The sequence below is a fragment of the Rattus rattus genome, chromosome 11, assembly GCF_011064425.1.
Source record: "Rattus rattus isolate New Zealand chromosome 11, Rrattus_CSIRO_v1, whole genome shotgun sequence".
NCBI classification, from domain to species: Eukaryota; Metazoa; Chordata; class Mammalia; order Rodentia; family Muridae; genus Rattus; species Rattus rattus.
The window spans coordinates 21,143,587-21,171,177 of NC_046164.1; the positions used below are offsets into that span (position 1 = coordinate 21,143,587).

Below are 27,591 nucleotides of genomic sequence, written 5' to 3' on the forward strand. Positions count from 1 at the left end.
ATCCGTCTTGAGTTTCATTTGTTCTAGGCATCTAGGGTAATTCAGGCATTTGGGCTAATAGCCACTTATCAATGAGTGCATACCATGTATGTCTTTCTGTGATTGGGTTAGCTCACTCAGGATGATATTTTCCAGTTCCAACCATTTGCCTACAAATTTCATAAACTCGTTGTTTTTGATAGCTGAGTAATATTCCATTGTGTAGATGTACCACATTTTTCTGTATCCATTCCTCTGTTGAAGGGCATCTGGGTTCTTTCCAGCTTCTGGCTATTATAAATAAGGCTGCGATGAACATAGTGGAGCACGTGTCTTTTTTTATATGTTGGGGCATCTTTTGGGTATATGCCCAAGAGAGGTATAGCTGGATCCTCAGGCAGTTTAATGAAGAGACACTTGTTAAATTTAACCAACTCATTACAGAGGGATGGTATAGCCACTGCCTCTCGGCAGTCAGAGTTTCAGAGTTATCTTGCCTTGGCTTTTGTTAAGGAGACATTGTTTATCAATTACTAATTATAAATGTTACTTGGTGATTCTGAATTATATGATAATGACCAGCAGCTCCAATTAGTGACCACACAAAAGAGGGTAGGGCCAGCCAGTCAAGATAATCTACTAACAGCCAAGTACCACCAGGCCTCGGAAGAGAAAGAGGTAGAGAGGGTGACTGGAGCAAGGAGAGCCACGTGTATCTGGGCTGGAGCTGTTAGGATGAGTCTAGTCAATGAACACCATTTGCCAGCAGGGTAAAGCTCCACACAGGTCATTCAATGTGGATTTCCTTAAGGTTCCTATATGGAAGGCACTGGGCTACATTGGTTTGTTTTTGAGGCACAAGGGTACATAACCCAGAACTCCTGGTTTCTTGCCTCCGTCTCCCAAGTGCTAGAATTACAGGCATGCATACCATTCAGCTCTGTGTGAGCTGATCACACTGTGGTTCACTGGGGGCTCGAACCCAGGACCTTCAGTGTGTAAAGCAGATACAATTCGCATTATGGCATGGAGTCACAAAGTTCCCAAATGCAGAGATAAGTGAAAAAATTTGTGTGTGTGCTCCATACCAAACCCTAACATGCAATAGGCAGCAGGCCTGCACTCACGCGGCCCGATCTAATGCTGTAATGAAACCCACCCTGTGTGTCTACTGCTTTCTCTGCAGGATATATGTGCTGTCCTTTCGTTCTGGACAAGGATGGCGTCAGTGCTGCTGTTATAAGTGCGGAGCTCGCAAGCTTTCTAGCCACCAAGAATTTGTCTTTATCTCTGCAGCTAAAGGCCATCTATTTGGAGTAAGTGTTTACGAGCTATCGAAGGAATATGGGTCATATTTCAAGTGCTCTTACTCGGGTGACATGTCCTGTTTCTTAGGAAGGTGAAGACCACCTTTCCCATTTGTCACCACTAATTAGTAACAACCGTTTGCATCCTAACACCTGAGAAGGTTGCGCAAACGGCTGGATGGAAGAGTGTGAATTTAAGCACTCGGTGTCATAGCTAGATTAGATTTTGGGGTCAGTGTTCACAGCAAGAACCGAACTCTGCTTGTGTGATGATGCGGAAGCTGTAGAGATGACAGGAACTGGAACCGTGCAGCGTGGCTGTGCTCTGTAAAGCCCTAACGGCTCTGTAAAGGCTGATGGAGGGCACATTATTGATTCGTATTCTCGCTGTGTGTGCATGGCCTTCAGCTTCCGTTCCGTAGGCGCTGTCCATCTTATTGACACTCTTCTGTCCTTAGCCTGGAGTTTGACAAGTAGGCATGGCTGGCTGGCATCAAGCCCCAGGTATCTGCCTGCCTCTGTCTCCCTGGTGCTGGCTCTACAAGCACACACCTCCATACCCATCTTTTTATCTGGCTTCTAGGGATTTCTCGGGTTCTTGTGCTTTTAAGGCAAGCACTTTACTGACTGAGCCATCGCTTCTGCCCTGGACCTCTTTTTCATCTTCTTTTAAAATTCATTCACCTTTATTTTGTGCATATGGGTGTTTTAAGGCTGTGTGTCTCTGTGCACCATGTGTATATACCTGTTGCCTGCAAAGGTCAGAAAAGGTCATCGGATCCACAGAAATTGGCGTGATGTGTATGAAACTGCAGATGTTTGTGAATCGTGAACCATGAGGGTGGTGAGAATCGAACCTGAGTCCTCTGGAAGAGTGGCTCATGCTCTTAGTCGCTGAACTATCTCTTCAACTCCTTTACGCTTTTTTCTCTTTAACATTTATTTATTGTGCGAATATGCATGTATATATGTTGTATATTTGTGAGTGGGCGCACACGCGGATGTACAAATGTTGTGTGTATATATATGAGTGGGTGCACACATGGAAGTCAGAGGGACAACTGAGGAATTGTTTTTCTCCTACTCTGTGTGTTCTGGGGATCAGCTCAGGTTGTTACGTGTGGCAGCAAGCACCCTTACCCACTGAACCATCTCGCCAGCCCCAGCTTCTTCTTTGCGGTTACTTTCTCCTTCTGAAGTTGGTTAGGGCTCCCGTTTCACCTACTGTAGAATGAGCTAGTTGGTATACACACCTTACGATCACTCTGCAGAATTTTTGTGGCTCACTCCGCTTACATTTATGGTTCCTTTTTCTAGGTACGGCTATCATATTACCACAGCTTCATATTTTATCTGCCATGATCAAGGCACGATTCAGAAATTATTTGAAAACCTGAGAAACTATGACGGGAAGAATAAGTATCCCAAAACTTGCGGCAAGTTTGAAATCTCTGCTGTCAGAGACCTTACAACTGGCTATGACAGTAATCAACCTGATAAAAAGGCTGTAAGTCACGTTTACCTCTCTCTGTTCACCAGGCCTGCCATGTGATCAGACTCATTTATTCACACGGTTGATTGAAAATTCAGGCTGGAGGTGGACAGCTCAGGGGTGCTTGCCAAGCACATGACCAGACCTTGGGTTAGGCTCCTAGTGTCAAAAAAGAATAAAGAAAGAAAATAAGATACGTGGAAAAACTAGAAACCATGGGCTAGAAATGCAAGTGCTCTCCCAAGTCTTCTGATGATGATTGGCGTCCCAAGCCAGCCTCTCACATGCAAGGTAATTGTGACTCAGAAGGGCAATGACTGGTGAGGGTCCAGGTGGAGGAGAAGCCTTTTGACTCTGGACCCAGCTTTTCCTTTTCACCAGAACATGTCACTTCAGACAGTATCTGAGTCACGCACACCGAGAGAATGAGTGACTAACCCAGTATTAACTGGGCCCGATGACACATACCAGTAAGTCTTTAAATCCCTGCACTTGGGGAACCAAGGCAGGAGCATCGTAAGTATGAGTTTGAGGCCAGCTTGGGTTATATTATGACATCCTGTCAAAGCAAACACCATTGAAAGCCATTCTGGAATTTCTCATTGAGTAGGTCTGGGATTAGAATCAAGAATTTGTATATCTAATAAAATTCAAGATGACTGGTCCACTCTGGGAGAACCACTGCTGAGTGGCTCTCTGGTGAGTTTGCCCTGTCCTCTGACTGCAGGAGGCCTAAATGTTTGCATTAGGATCTCCCTTAGAGCCAGAGGTAGCAGAAGTGTAGGGCTGGCTATGCCCAGTTTAGGAGGAGAGCAGGAATAGCCCGAGGAGTTATTAGATGTCTTCCTTGATATTTACCCTTTGGTATTTTGTTTCAAATTTTGCATATGAACAGAATAAACTTATAAAGATAAATGGTATTAAAAGGGTTATAGTGAAGTATGACACCTTATTGTCATACTGAACCAACCAACCACCTTTTCTCTCAATTGTTTCTCCTGCTGTTTGCTGTGGAACTTTTTTCTGTCTCGTGGAGATAAAGAATCCATGTATATACTTCCTACATGAGCCTTGATTATGATGGTTAATTACGACCAGGGCCTGTGCTGCTTCTTCAGACGCCTTACCCACTCTACGTAAAAAGTTACATTCCTAAGCCAGTTAAGGTTACTTGATTTGTTTATGTTTGTATCTTGGTTGTCTGGATTTTTATGCCAAATGTCACTAGTCCTTCCAATAGCTCTCAGTGGCATTGTTCCCTGCTCCTGGGTCTCAGCTATGATGCATCTTCCGTCTGTGTCCATTGGCCTCCCTCCTCAGGCCTCCACGCAGTTGGCTCATCCTCTGGACTGAGTGCACAGCTGTCCCCTCAGAACGCCCTTTGCCATGGCCGAGACCCTCTCTCCTGAACTCATGGCTTCCTCCTGTCTTCATTTTCTTAGATCAGATCTTTTAAATGTTTTTGGGGTGGTGGAAGTAAATCTGGGGAGGCCGTCAGGTCTGAACATGTCTCACCTTTCTCTCTCACACTCCCCAGCCTCAGAGTTTGAAAGCATTGCTCCATTGCTGTCCCGTGTCCAGACGATATCTTCAGGATCCACTCATCATTTTAGTGATGGATGTGTGATGCATACAGAGGCATTAACACCATCCTTGCCATTCTGTGCCACTCACTGTGTTCCCCTCACCATGAGAAAACCTCTCTCTAAACTCAGTGTTCTACATTTTCATAATATGTTGGTCTCTTCGTTCAATGTTGTGGTTACTGTTTAAGTGTGACAGACTTGAGAGAAGCAATTTAAAGGAGGAAAGGTTTACTGGGACTCACTGTTTCAGTGCATGGTCACCTGACTCCATTGCTCTGAGGCTCATAGCAGTGTAGACATCTGACAAAGAAGGTCATGGTAGAAGAAAGCCATTCACTTTGCTGACTTTACAGACAGGAAGAATACAGTGAAGCCAAGTTATGTACACCTCAAAGACACGTTCCCAGAGACAACTTACTCCAGTAGATCGCACAGTTCCACACCTCAGGACTCTACTTAAACAATGCATTATCAGTGCACTAAACCATCGATTAGGTCGGAGTCCGAATGGTCTAAGTCTATCAGGAAGTGCCCTAAGAGACATGCCCAGAGCGTGCCGTATTGCTCTTCCAGGCAGGCCTCAATCCAGTCTGCTTAGCTCACTGAGCCTTTTGGTCCTCAGCATCATTTCTTTTAGGTTTCAGTTTTCTTGGTGAGATGTCAAGAAAGGGAGAGAGTTGACTGTTTTCTTGAAGAGTCTTAGGTAGATGCTTGCTGTCTGGGGCTGGTGCCCTTTCTTAATTTAATTTGTCTTACTTCCTATCTTCTTTTCCTGCTCTTCCTTTTTTGAGGGGTTTTTCTAATTTTAACTTTTGGCATTCCTGTGGACTGTTAATTTTTATTCTTTTTCCCAATTTTTGTTTTCAGAATGGCATTCTATTATTGTTTTTCTTTCTCTTTGTGTGCTGTACCTTATAAGATTTTCTTTTCTTTTTAAAAACTAAGTATATTTTTTATTCATATTTTCCCCAAGTTCTGTTTTTTTGGTTGTTGTTGTTGTTGTTAAGGTTTTTTTTCTACTTGTTTTGGCCTTGTGATTTACCCACTGTCTTTTTCTAGGGTCCCCGAGTATCCTGTGTGTGTTTATGACACCTGACCTAGTTCACTCCAGGGATCTTGAGTAGCAAGCCAACAGTTCTGAGATAGACCTTGGTTTTGGACTTTTGGCTGGTTCATCTGCTTTCCTAAGGGATATAAAGTGGCATGTCGAAGCCCTAGAGGCATGGCTAGAAGGGTCTGGGATGTCTGAGTGTGTCCACCATAGCACACCCTCCATGGTGCCTGTCGATCCTAGTTTCTGAGCCTTTCTCGTTCAGAGAATGTAAGCATACCAGGCAGGCAGAGAAGAGCTGGGTCTCTGATTCCAGAGGCTAGGAGGGGAGATCTTGGAGCATCTGGTAGCGACTTTCTAACCTTGTCCCTGTTTTACCCCTGCCTCACACCTACCCTTGGCATACCTAATACCTCTAGTTCTTGAGACCAGATGGGCTTCTGCAGAGCACAGTGGCTCAGTCTCCTGTTTTTGCCCCTGACCCGGGAACCCTCAGTCACATCTGTCTTCTGACCTTCATGACCGGGTGACCTCCCCATCAAATGCTGTCTCCTTTCTCCCTCTTTGCCCTCCTGTTTATGCCAGTGAAAGCACATTTACTATAACTTTAGTTATGTTCTAAAGTTAACAACTATAAGTACATCTGTCTTAGGGTTTCCATTTCTATGAAGAAACACCATGACTGAGGCAACTCTTATAAAAGACAATATTTAACTGGGGCTAGTTTAAAGCTTCTGAGGTTCACTCTACTATCATCAAGGCAGGGAAAATGGTGGCATCCAGGCAGACATGGGACTGGAGGAGCAGAAAATTCTACATCTTGTGCCACTTCCTGGGCTAAGCATATTCAAGCCACCACAATATCAAAGTTTTGTACCAGAAAAAAAATGTCTTTATGAACTTTTGTTGACCAAAATTTCCATTTACAACATTGAGGTATGATCTAATTTTTTTGTAGTACATTATTATATCAATTTCTTGATATACTGTGTTTTCATTTGAACAAAACTTTCATAACTTTAATGAATCTATGGAAGTAGAAAGCTACATTGTAAAGTCACCTAATGTTCACTGATTACTAGGATTGAGTCCTCGAATTTTCCAAGGGCTGTTCTTCTGTGGCCGATGTGGTATTTGGGACAGTATTCACTAGGTCAGACCAGTTTGTTGCTGTTTAAATATGTGACCTGTACAAATTAATCCCTAGGTTCTTCCTACCAGTAAGAGCAGCCAGATGATCACCTTCACCTTCGCTAATGGAGGGGTGGCAACCATGCGGACCAGTGGGACTGAGCCCAAAATCAAGTATTATGCAGAGCTGTGTGCTCCCCCTGGCAACAGGTAAGGCGTGGATGGTAATGGCTGTGGCTGTTACTCCTGATGCGTCCTGGCTCTGTTCAAGTGTTAAGTAAAAATTCTCATGTGCAGCCAAGTTAGAAACTGTGGTGATATCATGGATAGAATGACTACTTGAAATTTTTTAAGAATTAAATTAAATTTACAGTTTTTTAAGAGGAATAAGAGGGTTAACAGTGATTCTTAAAGTTGGCTACACATCATCTAGGGGAGATTCCCAAACCTGATACCTGGGTCTCACCAGTAAGTTCTGATTTTTAATTACAGTGGAATATGACTGGGAGTCAAGCTGGGTTTTTGTTTGGTTGATTTTTTTAAAGATCTCTCTCTTTCTTTCTTTCTTCCTTCCTTCCTTCCTTCCTTTCTTTCTTTTTTCCTAATAGTGAATATGGGGGAAAGGGTGGGCTATGCATGTGAGTGTAGGTACTTTAAGAGGCCAGAGGCACTAAACTTTCTGGAACTATTCAGATAGTTGTAAGCTCCCTATGTGGGTGCTAGGAATGGGACTCTGATCCTCTGCCAGAGTGCTACACACTTAAAACACAAAACAAAACCACTTTAAAAAAATTAAAAACAAAACAAAATCTTCTGAGGGACTTGGTGGTTAAGAACTTTTTCTACTCTTCCCCCAAAAAACCCTGAGTTTGGATTGCAACACTGATATCAAGCATCTCCCAACTGCCTGTAACTCCACCTCCAAAGGGTCCAACGTCTTCTGGCCTCCATGGGCATCCACATACATGTGATAGATATACACAGTAAAAAAACAAAACGAGACCACCCTACATGAGTGTCTGCAGCTAAGCAGGTTCACAGGTATACCCTTCTACCTCTCTGTATGGGAATCACGTTCCTCATCTTACTGAGAACTGAAACTTCTTTCTCGTATTGGTATTGGTGATTAGTATCAATGCATTTTCCTCTTTTGCTCCAAAATAAAGTTATTTTGTTTTAAAATAACTTAAAATCCATTCTACTTCGTAAATACCTGAGTGTCAGCTCTGCTCTGAGCTGGGTCCCAAAACAAAGAAGGAACCCCATCAAAAACCATGCTTGCTGACCCAGAGATGATGGACTGACTACCGCATGGTCTTATGTCTGTGACCTCAGTACTCAGTTGTATTGTTTTGACCTTGAACACCCTTGGTGCATGTCCCTAGCTCATGTAAATGCCATGGTCCATAGCTAGTTGAAGCTGAGCTAGCTGGCATTTCTCTCACCGGGATATGGCTGAGGATCAACAGTGTGAATATAGCCAATACTTTCCGATAGAAACCCTACGTAAAGCCATGTAGGCAATTTAAGAAAGTCTACTAACCATGTTTCAAAAGCCTGGAAAGAAACCGATGAGATAAATTACAGTTCTTTATTTCATTTAACTTAGTATATCCCAAAATATTTATTTATTTACTTATTTGTTACTTATTTATTTAACGTATATGAGTACACTGTAGCTGTATTCAGACACACCAGAAGAGGGCATTGGATCCCACTACACTGAGGACCCAGTGTATCCCAAAATATTATCATTAAAATATATAATTTGTGCAAAAAAAAAAAAAGACTGATGAAATACCTTCCATTATCTTTTAACCAAAAGAAGACTTAAGCATCCAAATATACACTAAGCATATCCACACAGTGTATCTCAATCTTTAAATAGCACAGTTTTATTAAAATCACTTGATCTGTACTCAACTTTCATAAACTTTATGGTAGGAAAAGTAGATTGTGATCGCCTAATGAGTCTGATTATTGAATTAAGTGGTAGTTTTAAAATTTGCTATTTTGGGGTAAGATTTCAACCTTTAGGCAAACAGAGAGCAGATGATTCTCTCTAGAGAATTCTAGGTTGCCAGTATTTTATCACTAGTGCCCAGGGTCAGTGCTTTTATGTGGTTAAGTAATAAAGCGACTTGCACTGTGTTGAAGTGGGTTCCTTGGTCATCACCGTGATTCTTCTAATCCCCACTTATCATATTTGTTTACACCATTCTTCCAAAAGCCCTTTAATAGCCTGTGAAATGTATCTAATATTTCAGAATACTTTTGTTTGTAATAATGACACTGTTTAACATGGAAGGCTGTATCTATTCACACTCTCATGTAGCTTTAGAATAGAGTTTATTTATACTCTTATTTATAAACCGGGAGGAGCTCTGAGAAATCATCCTTGTGTTAAAATCACTGAAAAACAACTCCTGTTTATCAGAGGGACATTGGGTACTAGGTTGGACATAATGCCACTGTTCAAGGGTCACTACTATCAATTAAAGTAAGACTACTATCAATAGACTTCATATTGTACATTTCATTTATTAATAGAATTATCTAACCTATGAATCAGAATCAAAAGCCTTTCAATCCTAGGTGGCACTATTTAAAAAATATTTTAGTTGGAAAAGATGTCTTTTCTAACTTTTTGTTTTCTTTTTATTTTTATTTTTTTTCATCTTTATTAACTTGAGTAATTCTTATTTACATTTCAATTGTTATTCCCCTTCCCTGTTTCACAGCCAACATCCCCTTAACCCCTCCCCCTCCCCTTCTCTACGGGTGTTCCCCTCCCCATCCTCCCCCGATTACCACCCTCCCGCCAACAAGCACATTCACTGGGGGTTCAGTCTTGGCAGGACCAAGGGCTTTCCCTTCCACTGGTGCTCTTACTAGGCTATTCATTGCTACCTATGCAGTTGGAGTCCAGGGTCAGTCCATGTATAGTCTTTGGGTGGTGGCTCAGTCCCTGCAAGCTCTGGTTGGTTGGCATTGTTGTTCATATGGGGTCTCAAGCCCCTTCAAGCTCTTTCAATCCTTTCTCTGATTCCTTGAACAGGTGTCCCGTTCTCAGTTCAGTGGTTTAATGATGGCATTCACCTATGTATTTGCTGTATTCTGGCTGTGTCTCTCAGGAGAGATCTACATCCGGTTCCTGTCGGCCTCCACTTGTTTGCTTCATCTATCTTATCTAGTTTGGTGGCTGTATATGTATGGGCCACATGTGAGGCAGGCTCTGAATGGGCATTCCTTCAGTCTCTGTTCTAAACTTTGCCTCCCTATTCCCTGCCAAGGGTATTCTTGTTCCCCTTTTAAAGAAGGAGTAAAGCATCTACATTTTGGTCATCCTTCTTGAGTTCCATGTGTTCTGTGCACGTAGGGTAATTCCAGCATTTGGGCTAGTATCCACTTATCAATGAGGGCATACCATGTGTGTTTTTCTGTGATTTGGTTACCTCACTCAGGATGATATTTTCCAGTTCCAACCATTTGCCTACAAATTTCATAAAGTCATTGTTCTTGATAGCCGAGTAACATTCCATTGTGTAGATGTACCACATTTTCTGTATCCATTTCTCTGTTGAGGGCATCTGGGTTCTTTCCAGCTTCTGGCTATTATAAATAAGGCTGCTATGAACATAGTCTTTGTTATATGTTGGGGCATCTTTTGGGTATATGCCCAAGAGAGATATAGCTGGGTCCTCAGGTAGTTCAATGTCCAATTTTCTGAGGAACTTCCAGACTGATTTCCAGAATGGTTGTACCAGTCTGCAATCCCACCAACAATGGAGGAGTGTTCCTCTTTCTCCACACCATTGCCAGCATTTGCTGTCACCTGAGTTTTTGATCTTAGCCATTCTCATTGGTGTGAGATGAAATCTCAGGGTTGTTTTGATTTGCATTTCCCTTATGACTAAAGATGTCGAACATTTCTTTAGGTGTTTCTTAGCCATTCGGCATTCCTCAGCTGTGAATTCTTTGTTTAGCTCTGAACCCAATTTTTTAATAGGGTTATTTGTCTCCCTGCAGTCTAACTTCTTGAGTTTTTGTATATTTTGGATATAAGCCCTCTATCAGTTGTAGGATTGGTAAAGATGTTTTCCCAGTCAGTTGGTTGTCGTTTTGTCCTAACAACAGTGTCCTTTGCCTTACGAAAGCTTTGCAGTTTGATCTTAGAGCATAAGCCATTGGTATTTTGTTCAGGAAATTTTTTCCAGTGCCCATGTGTTCGAGATGCTTCCCCCCTTTTTCTTCTATTAGTTTGAGTGTATCTGGTTTGATGTGGAGGTCCTTGATCCACTTGGACTTAAGCTTTGTACAGGGTGATAAGCATGGATCGATCTGCATTCTTCTACATGTTGACCTCCAGTTGAACCAGCACCATTTGCTGAAAATGCTATCTTCTTTCCATTGGATGGTTTTGGCTCCTTTGTCAAAAATCAAGTGACCATAGGTGTGTGGGTTCATTTCCGGGTCTTCAATTCTATTCCACTGGTCTATCTGTCTCTATACCAATACCATGCAGTTTTTATCACTATTACTCTGTAATACTGCTTGAGTTCAGAGATAGTGATTCCACCGGAAGTCCTTTTATTGTTGAGAATAGTTTTAGCTATCCTTGGTTTTTTGTTATTCCAGATGAATTTGCAAATTGTTCTGTCTAACTCTCTGAAGAATTGGATTGGTATTTTGATGGGGATTGCATTGAATCTGTAGATCGCTTTTGGTAAAATGGCCATTTTTACTATATTAATCCTGCCAATCCATGAGCATGGGAGATCTTTCCATCTTCTAACATCTTCTTCAATTTCTTTCTTCAGAGGCTTGAAGTTCTTATCATACAGATCTTTCACTTGCTTGGTTAAAGTCACAGTGAGGTATTTTATATTATTTGGGACTATTATGAAGGGTGTCATTTCCCTAATTTCTTTCTCGGCTTGTTTCTCTTTTGTGTAGAGGAAGGCTACTGATTTATTTGAGTTAATTTTATACCCAGCCACTTTGCTGAAGGTGTTTATCAGGTTTAGTAGTTCTCTGGTGGAACTTTTGGGATCACTTAAATATACTATCATATCATCTGCAAATAGTGATATTTTGACTTCTTCTTTTCCAATGTGTATCCCTTTGATCTCCTTTTGTTGTCTGATTGCTCTGGCTAGAACTTCAAGAACTATATTGAGTAAGTAGAGAGAGAGTGGGCAGCCTTGTCTAGTCCCTCATTTTTGTGGGATTGCTTCAAGTTTCTCTCCATTTAGTTTAATGTTAGCTACTGGTTTGCTGTATATGGTTTTTACTATGTTTAGGTATGGGCTTTGAATTCCTATTCTTTACAGGACTTTTATCATGAAAGGGTGTTGAATTTTGTCAAATGCTTTCTCAGCATCTAATGAAATGATCATGTGGTTTTTATCTTTCAGTTTGTTTATATAATGGATTACGTTGATGGTTTTCCATATATTAAACCATCCCTGCATGCCTGGGATGAAGCCTACTTGATCATGGTGGATGACTGTTTTGATGTGCTCTTGGATTCAGTTTGCCAGAATTTCATTGAGTATTTTTGGGTCAATATTCATAAGGGAAATTGGTCTGAGGTTCCCTTTCTTTGTTAGGTCTTTGTGTAGTTTAGGTATAAGAGTAATTGTGGCTTTATAGAAGGAATTCAGTAGCGCTCCATCTGTTTCAATTTTGTGGAATACTTTGGATAATATTGGTATGAGGTCTTCTATGAAGGTCTGATAGAATTCTGCAGTAAACCCATCTGGACCTGGGCTCTTTTTGGTTGGGAAAACCTTAATGATTGCTTCTATTTCTTTAGGAGTTAGGGGTTGTTGTTTTTTTTTTTTTTTTATTAACTTGAATATTTCTTATATACATTTGAGTGTTATTCCCTTTCGGTTTCGGCAAACATCCTTCCCCCTCCCTTCCTTATGGGTGTTCCCCTCCCCACTCTCCCCATTGCCGCCCTCCCCCAACAGTCTGGTTCACTGGGGGTTCAGTCTTAGCAGGACCCAGGGCTTCCCCTTCCACTGGTGCTCTTACTAGGATATTCATTGCTACCTATGAGGTCAGAGTCCAGGGTCAGTCCATGTATAGTCTTTAGGTAGTGGCTTAGTCCCTGGAAGCTCTGGTTGCTTGGCAAGGGGGTTGTTTAAATGGTTTATCTGTTCCTGATTTAACTTCGGTACCTGGTACCTATCTAGGAAATTGTCCATTTCCTGCAGGTTTTCAAGTTTTGTTGAATATAGGCTTTTGTAGTAGGATCTGATGATTTTTTGAATTTCCTCTGATTCTGTAGTTATGTCTCCCTTTCCATTTCTGATTTTCTTAATTTGGACACACTCTCTGTGTCCTCTCGTTAGTCTGGCTAAGGGTTTATCTATCTTGTTGACTTTCTCAAAGAACCAACTTTTGGTTCTGTTGATTCTTTGTATGTTCCTTTTTGTTTCTACTTGGTTGATTTCAGCTCTGAGTTTGATTATTTCCTGCCTTCTACTCCTCCTGGGTGTATTTGCTTCTTTTTGTTCTAGAGCTTTTAGGTGTGCTGTCAAGCTGCTGATATATGCTTTCTCCTGCAGGCACTCAGAGCTATGAGTTTTCCTCTTAGCACAGCTTTCATTGTGTCCCATAAGATTGGGTATGTTGTACCTTCATTTTCAGAAATTCTAAGAAGTCTTTAATTTCTTTCTTTATTTCTTCCTTGACCAGGTTATCATTGAGTAGAGCATTGTTCAATTTCCATGTATATGTGGACATTCTTCCCTTATTGTTGTTAGAGACCAGCTTTAGCCCGTGGTGGTCTGATAGGACCATGGGATTATTTCTATCTTTCTGTATCTATTGAGGCCTGTTTTATGACCAATTATATGGTCAATTTTGGAGAAAGTACCATGAGGTGGTGAGAAGAATGTATATCCTTTTGTTTTGGGATAGAATGTTCTATAAATATCTGTTAAGTCCATTTGATTCATGACTTCTCTTAGTCTGTCTATGTCTCTGTTTAATTTCTGTTTCCATGATCTGTCCATTGATGAGAGTGGAGTGTTGAAATCTCCTACTACTATTGTGTGAGGTGCAATATGTGCTTTGAGCTTTAGTAAGGTTTCTTTTATGTATGTAGGTGCCCTTGTATTTGGAGCATAGATATTTAGGATTGAGAGTTCATCTTGGTGGATTTTTCCTTTGATGAATATGAAGTTTCCTTCCTTATCTTTTTTGATGACTTTGGTTGAATATCGATTTTATTCGGTATTGGAATGGCTACTCCAGCTTGCTTTTTCAGACCATTTGCTTGGAAAGTTGTTTTCCAGCCTTTCACTGTGAGGCAGTGTCTGTCTTTGTCTCTGAGGTGTGTTTCCTGTAGGCAGCAGAATGCAGGGTCCTCATTGCGTATCCAGTTTGTTAATCTATGTCTTTTTTTTTTTTTTGGTTCTTTTTTTCGGAGCTGGGGACCGATCCCAGGGCCTTGCGCTTGCCAGGCAAGTGCTCTACCACTGAGCTAAATCCCCAACCCCAATCTATGTCTTCTTATTGGGGAGTTGAGTCCATTGATGTTGAGAGATATTAAGGAATAGTGATTGTTGCTTCCTGTTATATTCGTATTTGGATGTGAGATTATGTTTGTGTGCTTTTCTTCTCTTTGTTTTGTTGCCAAGACAATTAGTTTCTTGCTTTTTCTAGGGTGTTGCTTGCCTCCTTATGTTGGGCTTTGCCATTTATTATCCTTTGTAGGGCTGGATTTGTAGAAAGATATTGGGTAAGTTTGGTTTAGTCATGGAATATCTTGGTTTCTCCATCTATGTTAATTGAGAGTTTTGCTGGATACAGTAGCCTGGGCTGGCATTTGTGTTCTCTTAGGGTCTGTATGACATCTGTCCAGGATCTTCTGGCTTTCATAGTCTCTGGTGAGAAGTCCGGTGTGATTCTGATAGGTCTGCCTTTATACATTACTTGACCTTTTTCCCTTACTGCTTTTATATTCTTTCTTTGTTTTGTGCATTTGGTGTTTTGACTATTATGTGATAGGAGGAGTTTCTTTTCTGGTCCAATCTATTTGGAGTTCTGTAGGCTTCTTTTATGTTTATGGGCATCTCTTTCTTTAGGTTAGGGAAGTTTTCTTCTATGATTTTGTTGAAGATATTTACTGGTCCTTTGAGCTGGGAGTCTTCATTCTCTTCTATACCTATTATCCTTAGGTTTGATCTTCTCATTGAATCCTGGATTTCCTGTATGTTTTGGACCAGTAGCTTTTTCCATTTTACATTATCTTTGACAATTGTGTCGATGATTTCTATGGAATCTTCTGCTCCTGAGATTCTCTCTTCTATCTCTTGTATTCTGTTGGTGATGCTTGTATCTATGGCTCCTTGTCTCTTCCTTTGGTTTTCTATATCCAGGGTTGTCTCCCTTTGTGCTTTCTTTATTGCTTCTATTTCCATTTTTAATTCCTTTACCTGTTTGATTGTGTTTTCCTGGAATTCTTTCAGGGATTTTTGTGATTCCTCTCTATAGGCTTCTACTTGTTTATTTATGTTTTCCTCCATTTCTCTAAGGGAGTTCTTTATGTCTTTCTTGAAGTCCTCCATCATCATGATCAAATGTGAATTTAAAGCTAGATCTTGTTTTTCTGGTGTGTTTGGATATTCCGTGTTTGCTTTGGTGGGAGAATTGGGCTCCGATGATGCCATGTAGTCTTGGTTTCTGTTGCTTGGTTTCCTGTGCTTGCCTCTCACCATCAGGTTGTCTCTGGTGTTACTTTGTTCTGCTATTTCTGACAGTGGCTAGATCGTCCTATAGGCCTGTGTGTGAGGAGTGCTGTAGACCTGTTTTCCTGTTTTCTTTCAGCCAGTTATGGGAACAGAGTGTTCTGCCTTTGGGCGTGTAGTCTTTCCTGTCTACTGGTCTTCAGCTGTTCCTGTGGGCCTGTGTCCTGAGTCCACCAGGCTGGTCGCTTGGAGCAGAAAAGTTGGTTTTACCTGTGATCCCGAGGCTGAAGTTGCTCCTGGGGGGCTGCTTTTGAGCTCTTTTGTTCGGGTCCCTTCAGATCCGAGTGGTGTCTGGACCGCAGGGGACCTGCTGCTTGGGTGCCCTTATCTTCCGGTTCCCAGAGGTCCTATACAGTTTCCTCTTGGGCCAGGGATGTGGGCAAAGGTGGGCAGTATTGGTGGTCTCTCCCGCTCTGCATTCTCAGGAGTGCCCACCTGTCCGGGCGGTGAGCTCTCTCTCCCACGGGGTTTGGGAGCAGGGAATTTAACTTTTTGTTTTTAAAATCTTTCAGACATAGAAATACTAAAATGATAATTCACTGAACCCTCATGGTTTTTACCCAGGTCACAAGATGGCAAATCTGAGACAGATAAAGTCTCAGTCCCAGGTCCTATGGCTGCCGTTGCATTCTCCTGTGGAGGTGTAGAAACAGGGTGTGGTGGCACATGCCTTTAATCAAGGGAAAGAAAGAAAGAAAAGAGAAATGTAGAAACAACCATGTATGTATCAATGAATGGACATAGTCTGTGCCCCAATAAAACTTTATTCACAAAACCAGACCACAAAGCATAGTGCAGACCACAGGACAGCTTCCACCATTGCTGGTATCTTGCTGTATGATTCTTTCCTTTTCTTTCTTTTTTTCTTTCTTCTTCCTCCCTTCTCTTCTTTCTTTCTTTCTTTCTAAGACAGGGTTTCTCCGTGTAGCAGAGTCCTGGCTGTCTTGGATCCATTCTGTAGACCAGCCTGGCCTTCAACTCACAGAGATCCACTCTGCCTCCTGAGTGCAGTTAAACTGAACTTAAACTGAAAGTTAAGGTCATTTGAATGTTATCCATCCGGGTCACCAAGGACAATTGCCTTCATTTAAAGTAAACTGTTTGTAAGTGGATATCAGGGTTCCTAAGTGGATGTCACTTCATGAAAATCCTTTCTCAGCAGTGTAAAGATTAGCATTTGAATAACCGGGGACTATTTGTGAGCCTAGCCTTCAACCGGAATTCAGATTTGCCCTGAAGTCCTCAAAATAGCTTTTCCCCCCTTTTCTGATTTGGAATTGCATTGAGAACTGGGATTGCTTCTCTTGGCATTTATTTTACATAGATTTTTGGCCTGGTTAGAGGGGCGTTGCTGCCTGATTGTGAAAGACACTTCAATATCCATTTCCATAATGTGACACACTGAATTTAAACTTAAGAAATAAGGATTGATTACTAACCCAAGTTTCCATAGCCTTGCAGTGTGTCCTTGTCTTTAAAATATTATTCAGCAATATCACACTTTTCATTTCAAAGTGGGTCATTTAGGATTGGATAGGAGAATAAATGCTAAGATCAAACTTTATTTTTAGTAATAATCACATCACTAAATCCTATAGAGTAGTACTAGTGCCCAATACACATTAAACATGACCCATGGAAACATTAACTCGATGAGCAAAGGAATCAATATGCAGATGTGTCATGCTTGGGAACTAAATATTTATAAAAAAATTGGTAATTGGCAAATTCACTGAGGTTATTTTAGGCTCCAGTTTTAACTAATTATGACCATATTTGCCTTCCAGAGAATTATTTTTTTCAAAGCACATTTATGGAAAACAAAGAGAGTAGCATAATTTAGATGCATTCATGAATTTACTATATATGCTTACTATGTATGAATTATGGATTTACTATATATGTTGCTAATAGGAATAAAAATAATTCTAATGATAGCTCTTTTTATTGAGGTCTTTGGGCCAGGTTCTGGGCTAATTGCTTTATATAGTATATCTAAATATACACAATAACTCTCTGGAGAAAGTAAAGTCTCTATCCCAGATTTACAGATGAAGAATATGGGTCTTAGAGAGCCCACGCCACTGGTCCAAGGGTACATAAGTCGTAGAGCCAGAATTGGTTACCTTAATTATAGAATTGCCATCACAATGTCAAAATGATCTTAACCTATTGCAAAATTTTTCATTTCCTTTCGGATAAACTGCCTGTGAGTCAGGTAGCCAAGAATGACATAATAGAAGTGTGTGAAGGGTTAATTTCCAAACTCAGCTGCATAAACTCACATTAGACTCTAGAAGCTGCTGCAAATCCATTTCATTGGCAAGCAGGCTTATGTCATTGCTTACATTCGGGGGTCTGCTATGTACACATATATGCTTCAAAGCCTGCCTTTCTTAAAGGGACCAATTTTCCTAGATTTGTTTTATACTTTAGTTTAGTATGGTTGTTTGGTTTTAGGTTTAGGTTTTTGTTTTATTTGTTTTATGAGTTTTTCCTTCCTTCTTTTTTTTTTTTTTTTTTTTTTTTTGTGATGTGCGATAAAGTTTCAACACTGTAACTCCCATTTCCTGCTATGTGCTTTGACCTAGGAAGGAAGTTTGGGCACAGAAAAAGAGACAGCCACTCCAACTAAAGTGGCTGCCAAGGCAAACTTGACTCTTAATCACAAGGGTGTATTCAGAAGAGCAAGCACACGGACACCGGAAGTGTGACCATCTTTTCCCCATTGGCTGGAGTGGTTTTTTTTTTTTTTTTTTTTTTTTTTTTTGCTGGAGTGGTTTTAAAAGCAACCAGACCCCACCAGAGCTCCCAGGGACTAAACCACCAACCAAAGAGTACACATGGAGGGTCCCATGACTGCAGCCGAATATGTAGCAGAGGATGGCATTGTCCAGCATCAATAGGAGGAAAAGCCCTTGGTCCTGTGAAGGCTCATTTCCCCAGTGTAGAGGAATGCCAGGGCGCTGAGGTGGGAGTGGGTGGGTGGGAGTTGGAGCATCCTCACAGAAGCAGGGGGATAACATTTGAAATGTAAATACATAAAATATCCAAGAAAAATAAAAAAAAAAAAATTAAAAAAAAAAAAAAAAAAAAAAGCAGCACAGGCACAAAGGAAAGGAAGGAAACAGCCAGCCAGGGAGACTGCGGACTTTACAAAGGTGATGTTAAAGCAGAGCAGGATTGAAGCACAAAGGAAATCAGGAATGTTTCCTCTGCGATATTGGGTACACAGTGTCATCCTCTGGGGATGCTAGGACTAAAACTGTGGTTCTTTAAAAGCCGTAGGAGAAGAGTAAGTAATTTTTTTTGTGGAGATCTTGGGTTAGAAAACCTTTAGGGAACAAAATACATATTGATTGTCTACTGGGACTTTCCCCTCCTCTAAGTCAACATGTGTGTTTTCACTCAAAAGACCATAGAGTTCTGTTTTTGTGCGAGCATTTGTTTTGTTTTGGTCTTGGGTTTTGTTTGTTTGTTTGTTTTCTGAATTCCACACCCTTGAAGTTTAATTTTCTAGGTCCACGAAGGAAGCATTTCCTTAATGATAGATTTATTTTTATTTTTATATGCATTGGTATTTTGCCCATGTGTCTGTGTGTCAGATCCCTTGCAACTGAAATTACAGACAGTTGTGAGCCGCTGTGGAAATTAAACTAGGGACCTCTGGAAGAGCAGCCAGGGCTCTTAACCACCAAGCATCCCTCCAGCCATGAAGTAGAGTATTTTAAAATACATAGTGGAGGGACTGGAGAGATTGGGTCAGTGATTAAAAGTGTGAAAGGCTCTTGCAGGAGATCCTAATTCCTTTCCTCACACCAGTGCTGGGTGACTCACAACCACACGTAATGCCAGCTCCGAAGGCACCTGCATTGACATACACATATACACATAACTAAAAGTTAAAATAATTAATTAATTAAATCTTTAAAACCCACACACTTGTTTTAAATTTTTAATTTTGTTTCGAAAGTAGGGAGTAGTGGCTCATATTTGCAGCCCCTAATTCCAGCACTCAGGAAGCTGACTTCAAAGACAGCCTGGGATACATAACAAAAAAGAGTCAAATACCTCAAAAGAGAATCAAGGCCAGACATGCTACTGCATACCTCTCTCTCAGCCTTCAGGAGGCAGAGACAGCTGGGTCTCTGTGAGTTTCAGGCCAGTCTATTCTACATGTAAGTTTGAGGCTAACCCAGGGAGAGAGACACCATGACCAAGGAAACTCTTATAAACATTTAACTGGGGCTGGCTTATAGTTCAGAGGTTCAATCCATTATCAAGGCAGGAAACACAGCAGTGTCCAGGCAGACATGGCACTGGAGCAGCTGAGAGTTCTACATCTTCATCCAAAAGAAGCCAGGAGCAGACTGCCCTTCTAGGAGGAAGGTCTCTCAAAGCCCACCACCATAGTGACACACTTTCTCCAACAAGTCCGGGCCTCCCAATAGTGCTACTCCCTGAGCCAAGCATATTCAAACCACCACAGACACTGTCTCAAAAAATATCTAATATATGTTCTTTTTTTGCATTGGAATATTATCCATTAATCTCCGTTTCCCCCCTTATATTTTTCAGTGATCCGGAGCAGCTGAAAAGAGAACTAGATGAGCTAGTCGGTGCCATTGAAGAACATTTTTTCCAGCCACAAAAGTATAACCTACAGCCAAAAGCAGAATAAAATATTCCAGTGCTGGATATGATTAAATTTACCTCCAATTAGGCTGAACTTGATTTTTAAAGCAATATTTTTTAGGACCAAATGATTCAGATAATCGTCACAAGTATTTCTAGGATAGCCACTTTATAGAAATATTTATTCCTGTGTTTCTGCCAGTTACTTATAAAGTAAAATAAAATAAATCAAATAGGCTACTAAGATCTATTTTTTTAACCTAAGACTTTAGTTTTAATAATATTATGCACGTATTCAAATTTTATTTGTGGGGAGTTAGAATGTTACAAATACAGTACCAAATCATTTGTCCTTAGCCCTCTCACTAGTCCTTCACATCCGTGTGTGTGTGTGTGTGTGTGTGTGTGTGTGTGTGTGTGTGTGAGTGTGTGTGTGTGTGTGTGTGTTTGAGGCGGGGTTGAGGCAGGGTCTCACTGTGTATCCCTGGCTTGCCTAGAACTAGTTATGTAAACAAACCACTATCAAAGCAGATAAGCTTTGCCTCCTAAGCTATGTCCTGATCTAACATCTTCTTTTTGGCTGTTGGGATAAGCTTCAGAATGTCTCCTTAACAAACGTGTAGCTTCTACCCATCCAAAAGTGAAGCAAGTTATCAGCTAGCACACAGACCTATGGCAGAGACTGCCCTGTAGTCCCCACCAAGGCATTTGGTAAATGCCTTCACTTATGACATTCATGTGTTCTGTAATAAATAAAAGCCCATGTAACCAATTCTATGTGGAGCATGGTATCTAGGGTAACAGGAACCCATGTTCCTGGGCCATGATCACTCATATTGGCTCCTGACTAAACTCTTACTGCTTTTGAGGTGAGAGTTATTTAGCATTGACACTGCGTTTGTGTTGAAATTGGTGTTGTCTCTCTAATCGTTAAAACCAAACAACTCATGGCTGGTCAGTGGTTGGTCAGCAGTTGGTGGTGCACAACTTTAATCCCTCAGAAGGGAGAGGCAGGTGGATCTCTAGTTCTAGGATAGCCAGGGCTACACTGAGAAACTCTGGTTGGGGTTGGGTGCGGGGTTGGGCAGGACAAACAACTCAGAATTTTCAGCTTGAAACATTATTGGTTTATTGTTCATTTAGTCTAGCAAAATTTAATGCAAACTTTGGTCCTGAGGCAGCAAGCACTGGGAGGAATATCTGCAAATCTGTCTACCAGCAGTTTTAGGGGTGACGTACGTCATCAGAGTCTGTCTGAAAGTATGAAGCTGGTAGAGACCCAGTCTTGCTGGGACAGGGTTCACAGTCTAGTGGGTGGCTGTCACTCTGCTTTCTGCTGCTGTCACAAGGTTTTTTTTTCAAGTAGTGTAGAAAGCTGGGGAGGGCTTCTGTCTGCTCAGAGGAATGTCACAGGCAGGAAATTCTTGGTGAAGGACCAACCTCTGAGGGCAGTTTCCCAAACCCAGAGCTCAGCATCAGCAAAGACATAGACAAGATTCAAGGTGGGTGAAAAACCCTCATAGGAAACTTGAGGGGTATACATACCCTCATCCCCATTCCATCCCCTGTCACCTGGATTTCTAAGAATTAGCATGCTATAGTATTTCTTCCTCCTGTTACTACAGAATATACAGTAACATCACTGCATGATACACATCTGCCCATGCTTTGAAACAATGCTCCCAAGTTTCCAACTTGACCTGCTATGGGGTAGCTCAGCGACCTTGGCCAGTTTGCTTAACCACACAAAGCTTTGATTTTGTGTGTGTGTGTGTGTGTGTGTGTGTGTGTGTGTGTGTGTGTGTGTGTGTGTGTGTTAAAATATTTCTAAGGACAGTTTTAAAATTGAGAGGAACATACAGAGATGTACCTAGACTCCTTGCCTCTGTGCACATCTAACTCCACACTTAGCACCCTTCCACGAGAGTGTGCACATGTTACACCAGATGAAAATGAACACCCAAACTGTGTAAATAGTAAACTAATCAGTGACTGCTGGAGATTGGCATGGAGGAAGGAATAAACAGGTAGAGGATGGAGGCTTTAGGACAGCGAAAGTCCTCTATTGCATTCCATTGTGATAGACACATATCATGTATTTCTCCAAACCACAGACTGTACCACACCAAGAGTGAGTCTAATGTAATTTATGAACACAAAGTGATAACTTTGTAGTTTCTAATTTGTTTTTATTTCACTGATATGTGTGTGTGAGAGAGAGAGAGACAGAGAAAGGGGGAGGAGCAAGGGTGGGCAATCAAAGGACAACTTGCAGAGTGAGTTTTTCTTCTACCATTGGGGTTCTGGGGATCAAGCTCAGGATACAAGGCCACCCCCTCCAACTTCATTGTTTTTAAAGTGAAGACATTTCACTCTATGATCTCAGAGGTCATTCTCTTGTTGCAGGTTTTTAACTTAGGTGGAAATCCATAAAGAGCATTTGTCGCCATATATCACTGATGGGTCTATGACAGAATGCTTAGTCTGCTCCCTTATAAGACCTAATCTGTTAGGTCTCAGAAGCCAGGCACAAGTGGCTAACTGATGTGCCTATTAACACATCAAATCTGATGCTGGCCAGCTCTCCCAGCCCTACTCAGGACCTGGGGCTCCTCCCAGCCTTTCTTACCCCTACCCTACCTTAGATCTCTCCCTCCTAGGGACTGGGCTTCTGCTTCTCTCCCCCAGGCTGATCCCTATATAACTCAGCCATTTTGTCTGCCCTGGTTTCTTGGCCTAGGCCTTCTCTCTTGCTCTCCCTCCTCCTCTCTTCTCTCATGGTCCACTTTAGTCTGCTGGCCATGTTTAGCCTGGACTCTTTCCTCTGTTTTCTCCTTTATATCTGTAATAAAAGTCTTCATGCTTTAGGAGCAGTCGAGTCGTCCTCCCTTTGTTTCCTTTATTCCAGTCAACTGTCTTACTTGGAAGTATTTCATACCACAAATGGCAGCCTTGTGCTCCTACTCTACTGAGCCTGAACATGACTAGAAGCATCTGTGAAGTTAGGAACACACAAGACAGAACCATGAGGCATGCAAACGCTGGGCAGATACCTGTGGGACCTAAACAGTGGCTCCCAGCCTGTGGGCAGAACTGAGAGCTGTCACAGCACCCTGGACTGCATCCTACAGTCTCAAAACCTCCTGGGGAAGGTGCCCCCATGTGACCTCGCGGTCTATTTTTAAAAACAAACAACCTAAACTGTGTCTAAGAGATTGTGCCTGAGGAGGAGATGTGGGCCCATTAACTTACATGTTTATGGTCTCTAAAATAATAACCGTTACTCTTTCCTTTGTGAGATCGAGGTGTATCGATCATCAATTTCCTTTATGAGATGGACCTCTTCCTTTTGGACTCAGAAAGGTGCGGCTCTCCCTTTCTCCCCTGTCTTGTTCTTTTGAATGCTAACCAGCCCCTGAGCATGCTTTTTCTGCTACTCTGGGCTTCCTTACTCTTTCTCTAAAGTTCTCCTCCCTACCGTGTAGCTGCACACTGCCGAGAGGTCACAGTGGACCCGGAAGCTGGTAACTCAGACAACCATGGCTTCCCCTTTCTGTATTCCATTCTCCTCTCCAGGGCACTTCTGAGTTACAGCTTGGCAGCTTTGGGAAGTTTCTTTTAAATTCTGGTAACTGTCCAGCAGCTTCTAGTTGAAAAACAAATCAACAAGAAAGAGCCATTTGGAGTGCTTCTCACTTACTTATCTCATTGATTTATCCCAATTATGATGCTATTAAGGCAAAGAATTGCTATTTCATCGAGGGTAGAAGCTGAGGTTTTAAAAGATGTGTTAAGGGACAAGACTAATACATGCCTCCTACTCTGAAGAGCTTTCGAATAGATAGCATATAAATTACATTTTCATACCCTAAACGACAGTGTCCTCAGAGGCTCCTGTTTATCCTGGCTTTGTCACTTGAGCCTGCCAAGTGACAAAGCCTGTTTGAATCCTGCCAGAATCTGGGCAGTTTTCTGGATACCAATAAAGACAATAAGCCCTGATCTCCCATGTAGCCTAGTAAGAGAAATTCGCAGGCACACAGGTGATGCCCACCCATGCCCCGGTGCAGTCTGGGACTATCTGAACTGTGCATGCAGTTTTGTGAGACCCCATTTTGAACATGACTCTATCAAAACTGTCACACTCAACTACGTAACATTTATACCTAAAACAAAGTGAGTCTGGGAAGCTATTTCTATATGTTTTTTCCTCCACCCTTTCTTTGTTCCATTCTTTCTTTAAAAATATTTTACACAGTCTTATATGTGAATGTCTGCCTACACATATGTATGTGCACCATGTGTGCACAGTGCCTCTAGAAACCATAAAAGGGTATCTCATCCCCTGAAAATAGAGTTCCAGGTGGTTTTGAGCCTCAATGTAGGTGCTGGGGACCAAACCTGGAGCCTCTGCAAAAACAGGAAGGGCTCATAACTGGTAAAGCTGTCTCTGAACCCCTCTGTTCCAGTCTTCCAGAATAGGTATTAGTTCAACCATTAATGGAAAGACTTTAGGCCTAGGGATGTAGCTCTGTGGGTAAAGTGCTTAGCTAGCACTCACAAGGCCCTAGTTTTAATTCCCAACACCAAAACTTCATGGCAGACAAATCAGTGTGCGTTCTCTAAAGGAACAGAACGAACAGACAGCTCTAATTCTCATGATCCATGCTTATATGAACTTGGCCAATGAGAATGAGAGTGAGCAGGCAAAGAGCAGAAGCACCCTTCTTCCTTGTCCTTTATATAAGCTGCCAAAAGAAGGTTGCCCCAGATTTAGGGTGGCTCTTTCAACCTCAGTAATCTGGATTTAAGGTGTATCTTCCCACTTCAAATGATCCAGTTAACTAAAACTCCCTCACGAGTGTGCCCAGCTGCTTGGGTTTTTACTTTATTCCCAGATGTAGTCAACCAAAAATACCCATCACCGCATGTGAGGGTTTCAAGGTTTGAAATAGCATCATGTCTTCAGATTTCTCCATGGGAGCAATGCATGATAGGAGCCTATATCAGTCTGTAGATAAAAACAAAAACAGACGCCTGAGTAACCCCAACACGATCCAGGCATGGTCAAGACAGTGGAGAACAGGATCAGGGATGTGAAAGATTCCCTCCCGCTCCTTTGCTAGTTCCTTGATGAAATTTGAGGAGCAAACTCTAAGTGACCTCTCAGATGAAGCCACTTTAGCATCTGGCCAAATCCTGATGCAGAATGGAGATGGGAACCCAACCCAGGAGCCAACTGTAGGTCTTACTAGCTGTTGAAACTATTTCAACATGGCATTGTGTAATTTCCAAAGGGAAGTTAGGGTTGAAAGTTACAGAGATGGGTAGCCCAATTACCCTTTAATGCACTGTTCTATACTCTGTCTACCTCACTGGAAACAAGAATCCCTAGATGGCATGATTGGAGTATAGAGTGGTTTCTGATATGGGATCCTGGGTTTAATGTTCCAGCAGTCAAATGTGGCCACACGCTAAGGTTAGCCTGTGACTTAGAGTTCCAGTGGCTTCCACTATTTCCCTTTCGGACCCTTTACTGTTTTCTGTCCTCGGGCAAGCCTCTGGATGTTTCTGGCTATTGATGTTCTAGGGTTCCAAATTTCCCTTCCAAGTCCTAGTATTGGCATCAGCATTTTCTTACTTGGACTTTCCCACTAGATGGCCTTAATAGAAGCAAGTGTATCCTGGCCACAAATCAGTTCCCCCTTGCCTCAGTGTCCGCGCTGCCCTTCCCTTTCCTCTTATTCTATGCTCATACCCCTGAGGAGAACAGTCAATGTCTGAGTGTCTTGGTTCTACCTGTCCTTTCTTCCCATGAGAATGCACTTTACATACTTACAGAGAATTTTAAAACAAATTATTAGCACCCACCCTTGGCAATAGCCATACCTCAGTTCTTGGCCAGTCTCATGACCTCATTTTACCACAGAAGATTTCTGAAGCAAATCCCAGACCTGTCATTGGACCTCTAAATACTTTAGTGCTTAAGAGACAAGGACTTGTACACACACACACACACACACACACACACACACACACACACACACACACACACTGTCATACATTGTCACACCTGAAAATGCTGATATGTTTGATGTCAGCAAAATGACCCGGTCAGCCACGGGACTTTACCATTTGTCTCATTTACACGTTACTGGATCAGGGTTCAGGCACTGACCACTCACTGCATTTGATTAATCATCCAGTATAGAAATATGTATTCTTCATCGTGATTTGTTGTCTCAGACTACCAAACTTGACCATTGTCCCTACTGGATTTCATTCACTGCTTAATTTCTTTGGGTGTGTTTTGCTTGTTCTTCTGGGCTCTGCATTTCCTGGTGGCCAGTCTTGTCCTTTAAGAAGCATGTTGACCCAGATTTGACTTTCTGACAACAACGGGGTGAGGGAGCAGAGGGTAAGAGAGGCTCATACCATTTCTAGTCGTTCTTATTCTTACAAAGCTTGGACCAATAAGATGCTCAGTCTGTAAAGGTGGAAGGAGACACCTGACTGTACAATGTTGTCCTCTGCCCCTTGCATAAGTGTCGCAGCTTGTGTACCCATATAACTCATGCAAACACAGTAATAATAAATAAACACAGTAATAATAAATAATTTAAAAAAATGACTAGGTAAATGGCAACAGAATTCAGTTGAAAAGAAAGGATAAGGTGCAGGGCAGATAGCTCAGTGGGTAAAATACTTGCTGTCCAAGTATGAGGACCTAAATTCGGAACCGTGGTACCCACATAAAAAGCCAGGCATGGCTGTGTGTGTGTGCAGTCTCACTATTGGTGAGTAGAAACAGAGGGATTAGGGAGTTCAGTAGCCAGCCAGTCTGTACAAAGAAGGTAGAGGGTGATTGAGAAAGACCACTGATATCAACGGTGGGGGCTTGACTGTGCCCCCACAGACTTATGTGCTTCAATGCTTGGCCCACAGGGAATAGTACTATTGAGGTCTCCTATGCCTAAGCTCCACCCAGTATAGAAGCAGAGCCTCCTCCTGATTGCCTTTGAGTCAAGAGGTAGAATTCTCAGCAACTCCAGCACCATGCCTGCTTGAATGCTGCTATGCTTCCTGCCTTGATGATAATGGACTAAACCTCTGAAACTATAAGCCATGCCCCAATTAAATGTTTGCCTTTATAAGAGTTGCCTTTGTCATGATGTCTCTCTCTTTTTTTTTTTTTCTTTTCTTTTTTTTCTGAGCTGGGGACCGAAGCCAGGGCCTTGTGCTTGCTAGGCAAGCGCTTTACCACTGAGCTAAATCCCCAACCCCATGATGTCTCTTTACAGCAATAGAAACCCTAACTAAAACATCAACATCTGGTTTCTATGGGCATACATGTACCTACACATATGCATATATGCATACAAATCACACACTCACACACACACACACACACAGAGGAATGAATCAACATGTCCGGTGCTGCATGCCACACAATGGATATAATAGACAGACTTACACAGCAGGTAAGTTGAGGGAAGGAGGCTTTCTGTAGAAGGGGTAGAAATAGTCAATGGACTATCTCATACAGCCTTAGTAATTTACATCACCCCAATTGAGGGCTCACTGCATTTAGAGAGCTCTGTTGGGTTTCAGTTCTTCAAAGAAGGTGATTTGTCGCAGTCCTATG

General features: G+C 41.9%; 1 protein-coding gene across 2 annotated transcripts in view; it reads left to right on the forward strand.

Annotated features, from left to right (window-relative positions):
- Positions 1-20,184, forward strand: part of Pgm2 (phosphoglucomutase 2) — a 37,443-nt gene extending 17,259 nt beyond the window's left edge. Inside the window, exons 11-14 of one of the 2 annotated variants that reach the window (XM_032916176.1) lie at positions 1,166-1,295; positions 2,604-2,793; positions 6,623-6,756; positions 19,890-20,184. In XM_032916176.1, coding sequence (XP_032772067.1) covers positions 1,166-1,295; positions 2,604-2,793; positions 6,623-6,756; positions 19,890-19,992 — 557 coding nt within the window. In that variant the 3' untranslated portion in view covers positions 19,993-20,184. The remainder of the gene's footprint in view (positions 1-1,165; positions 1,296-2,603; positions 2,794-6,622; positions 6,757-19,889) is intronic. The other variant, XM_032916177.1, reaches the window with a different exon arrangement.
- Positions 20,185-27,591: the final 7,407 nt, after the last annotated feature.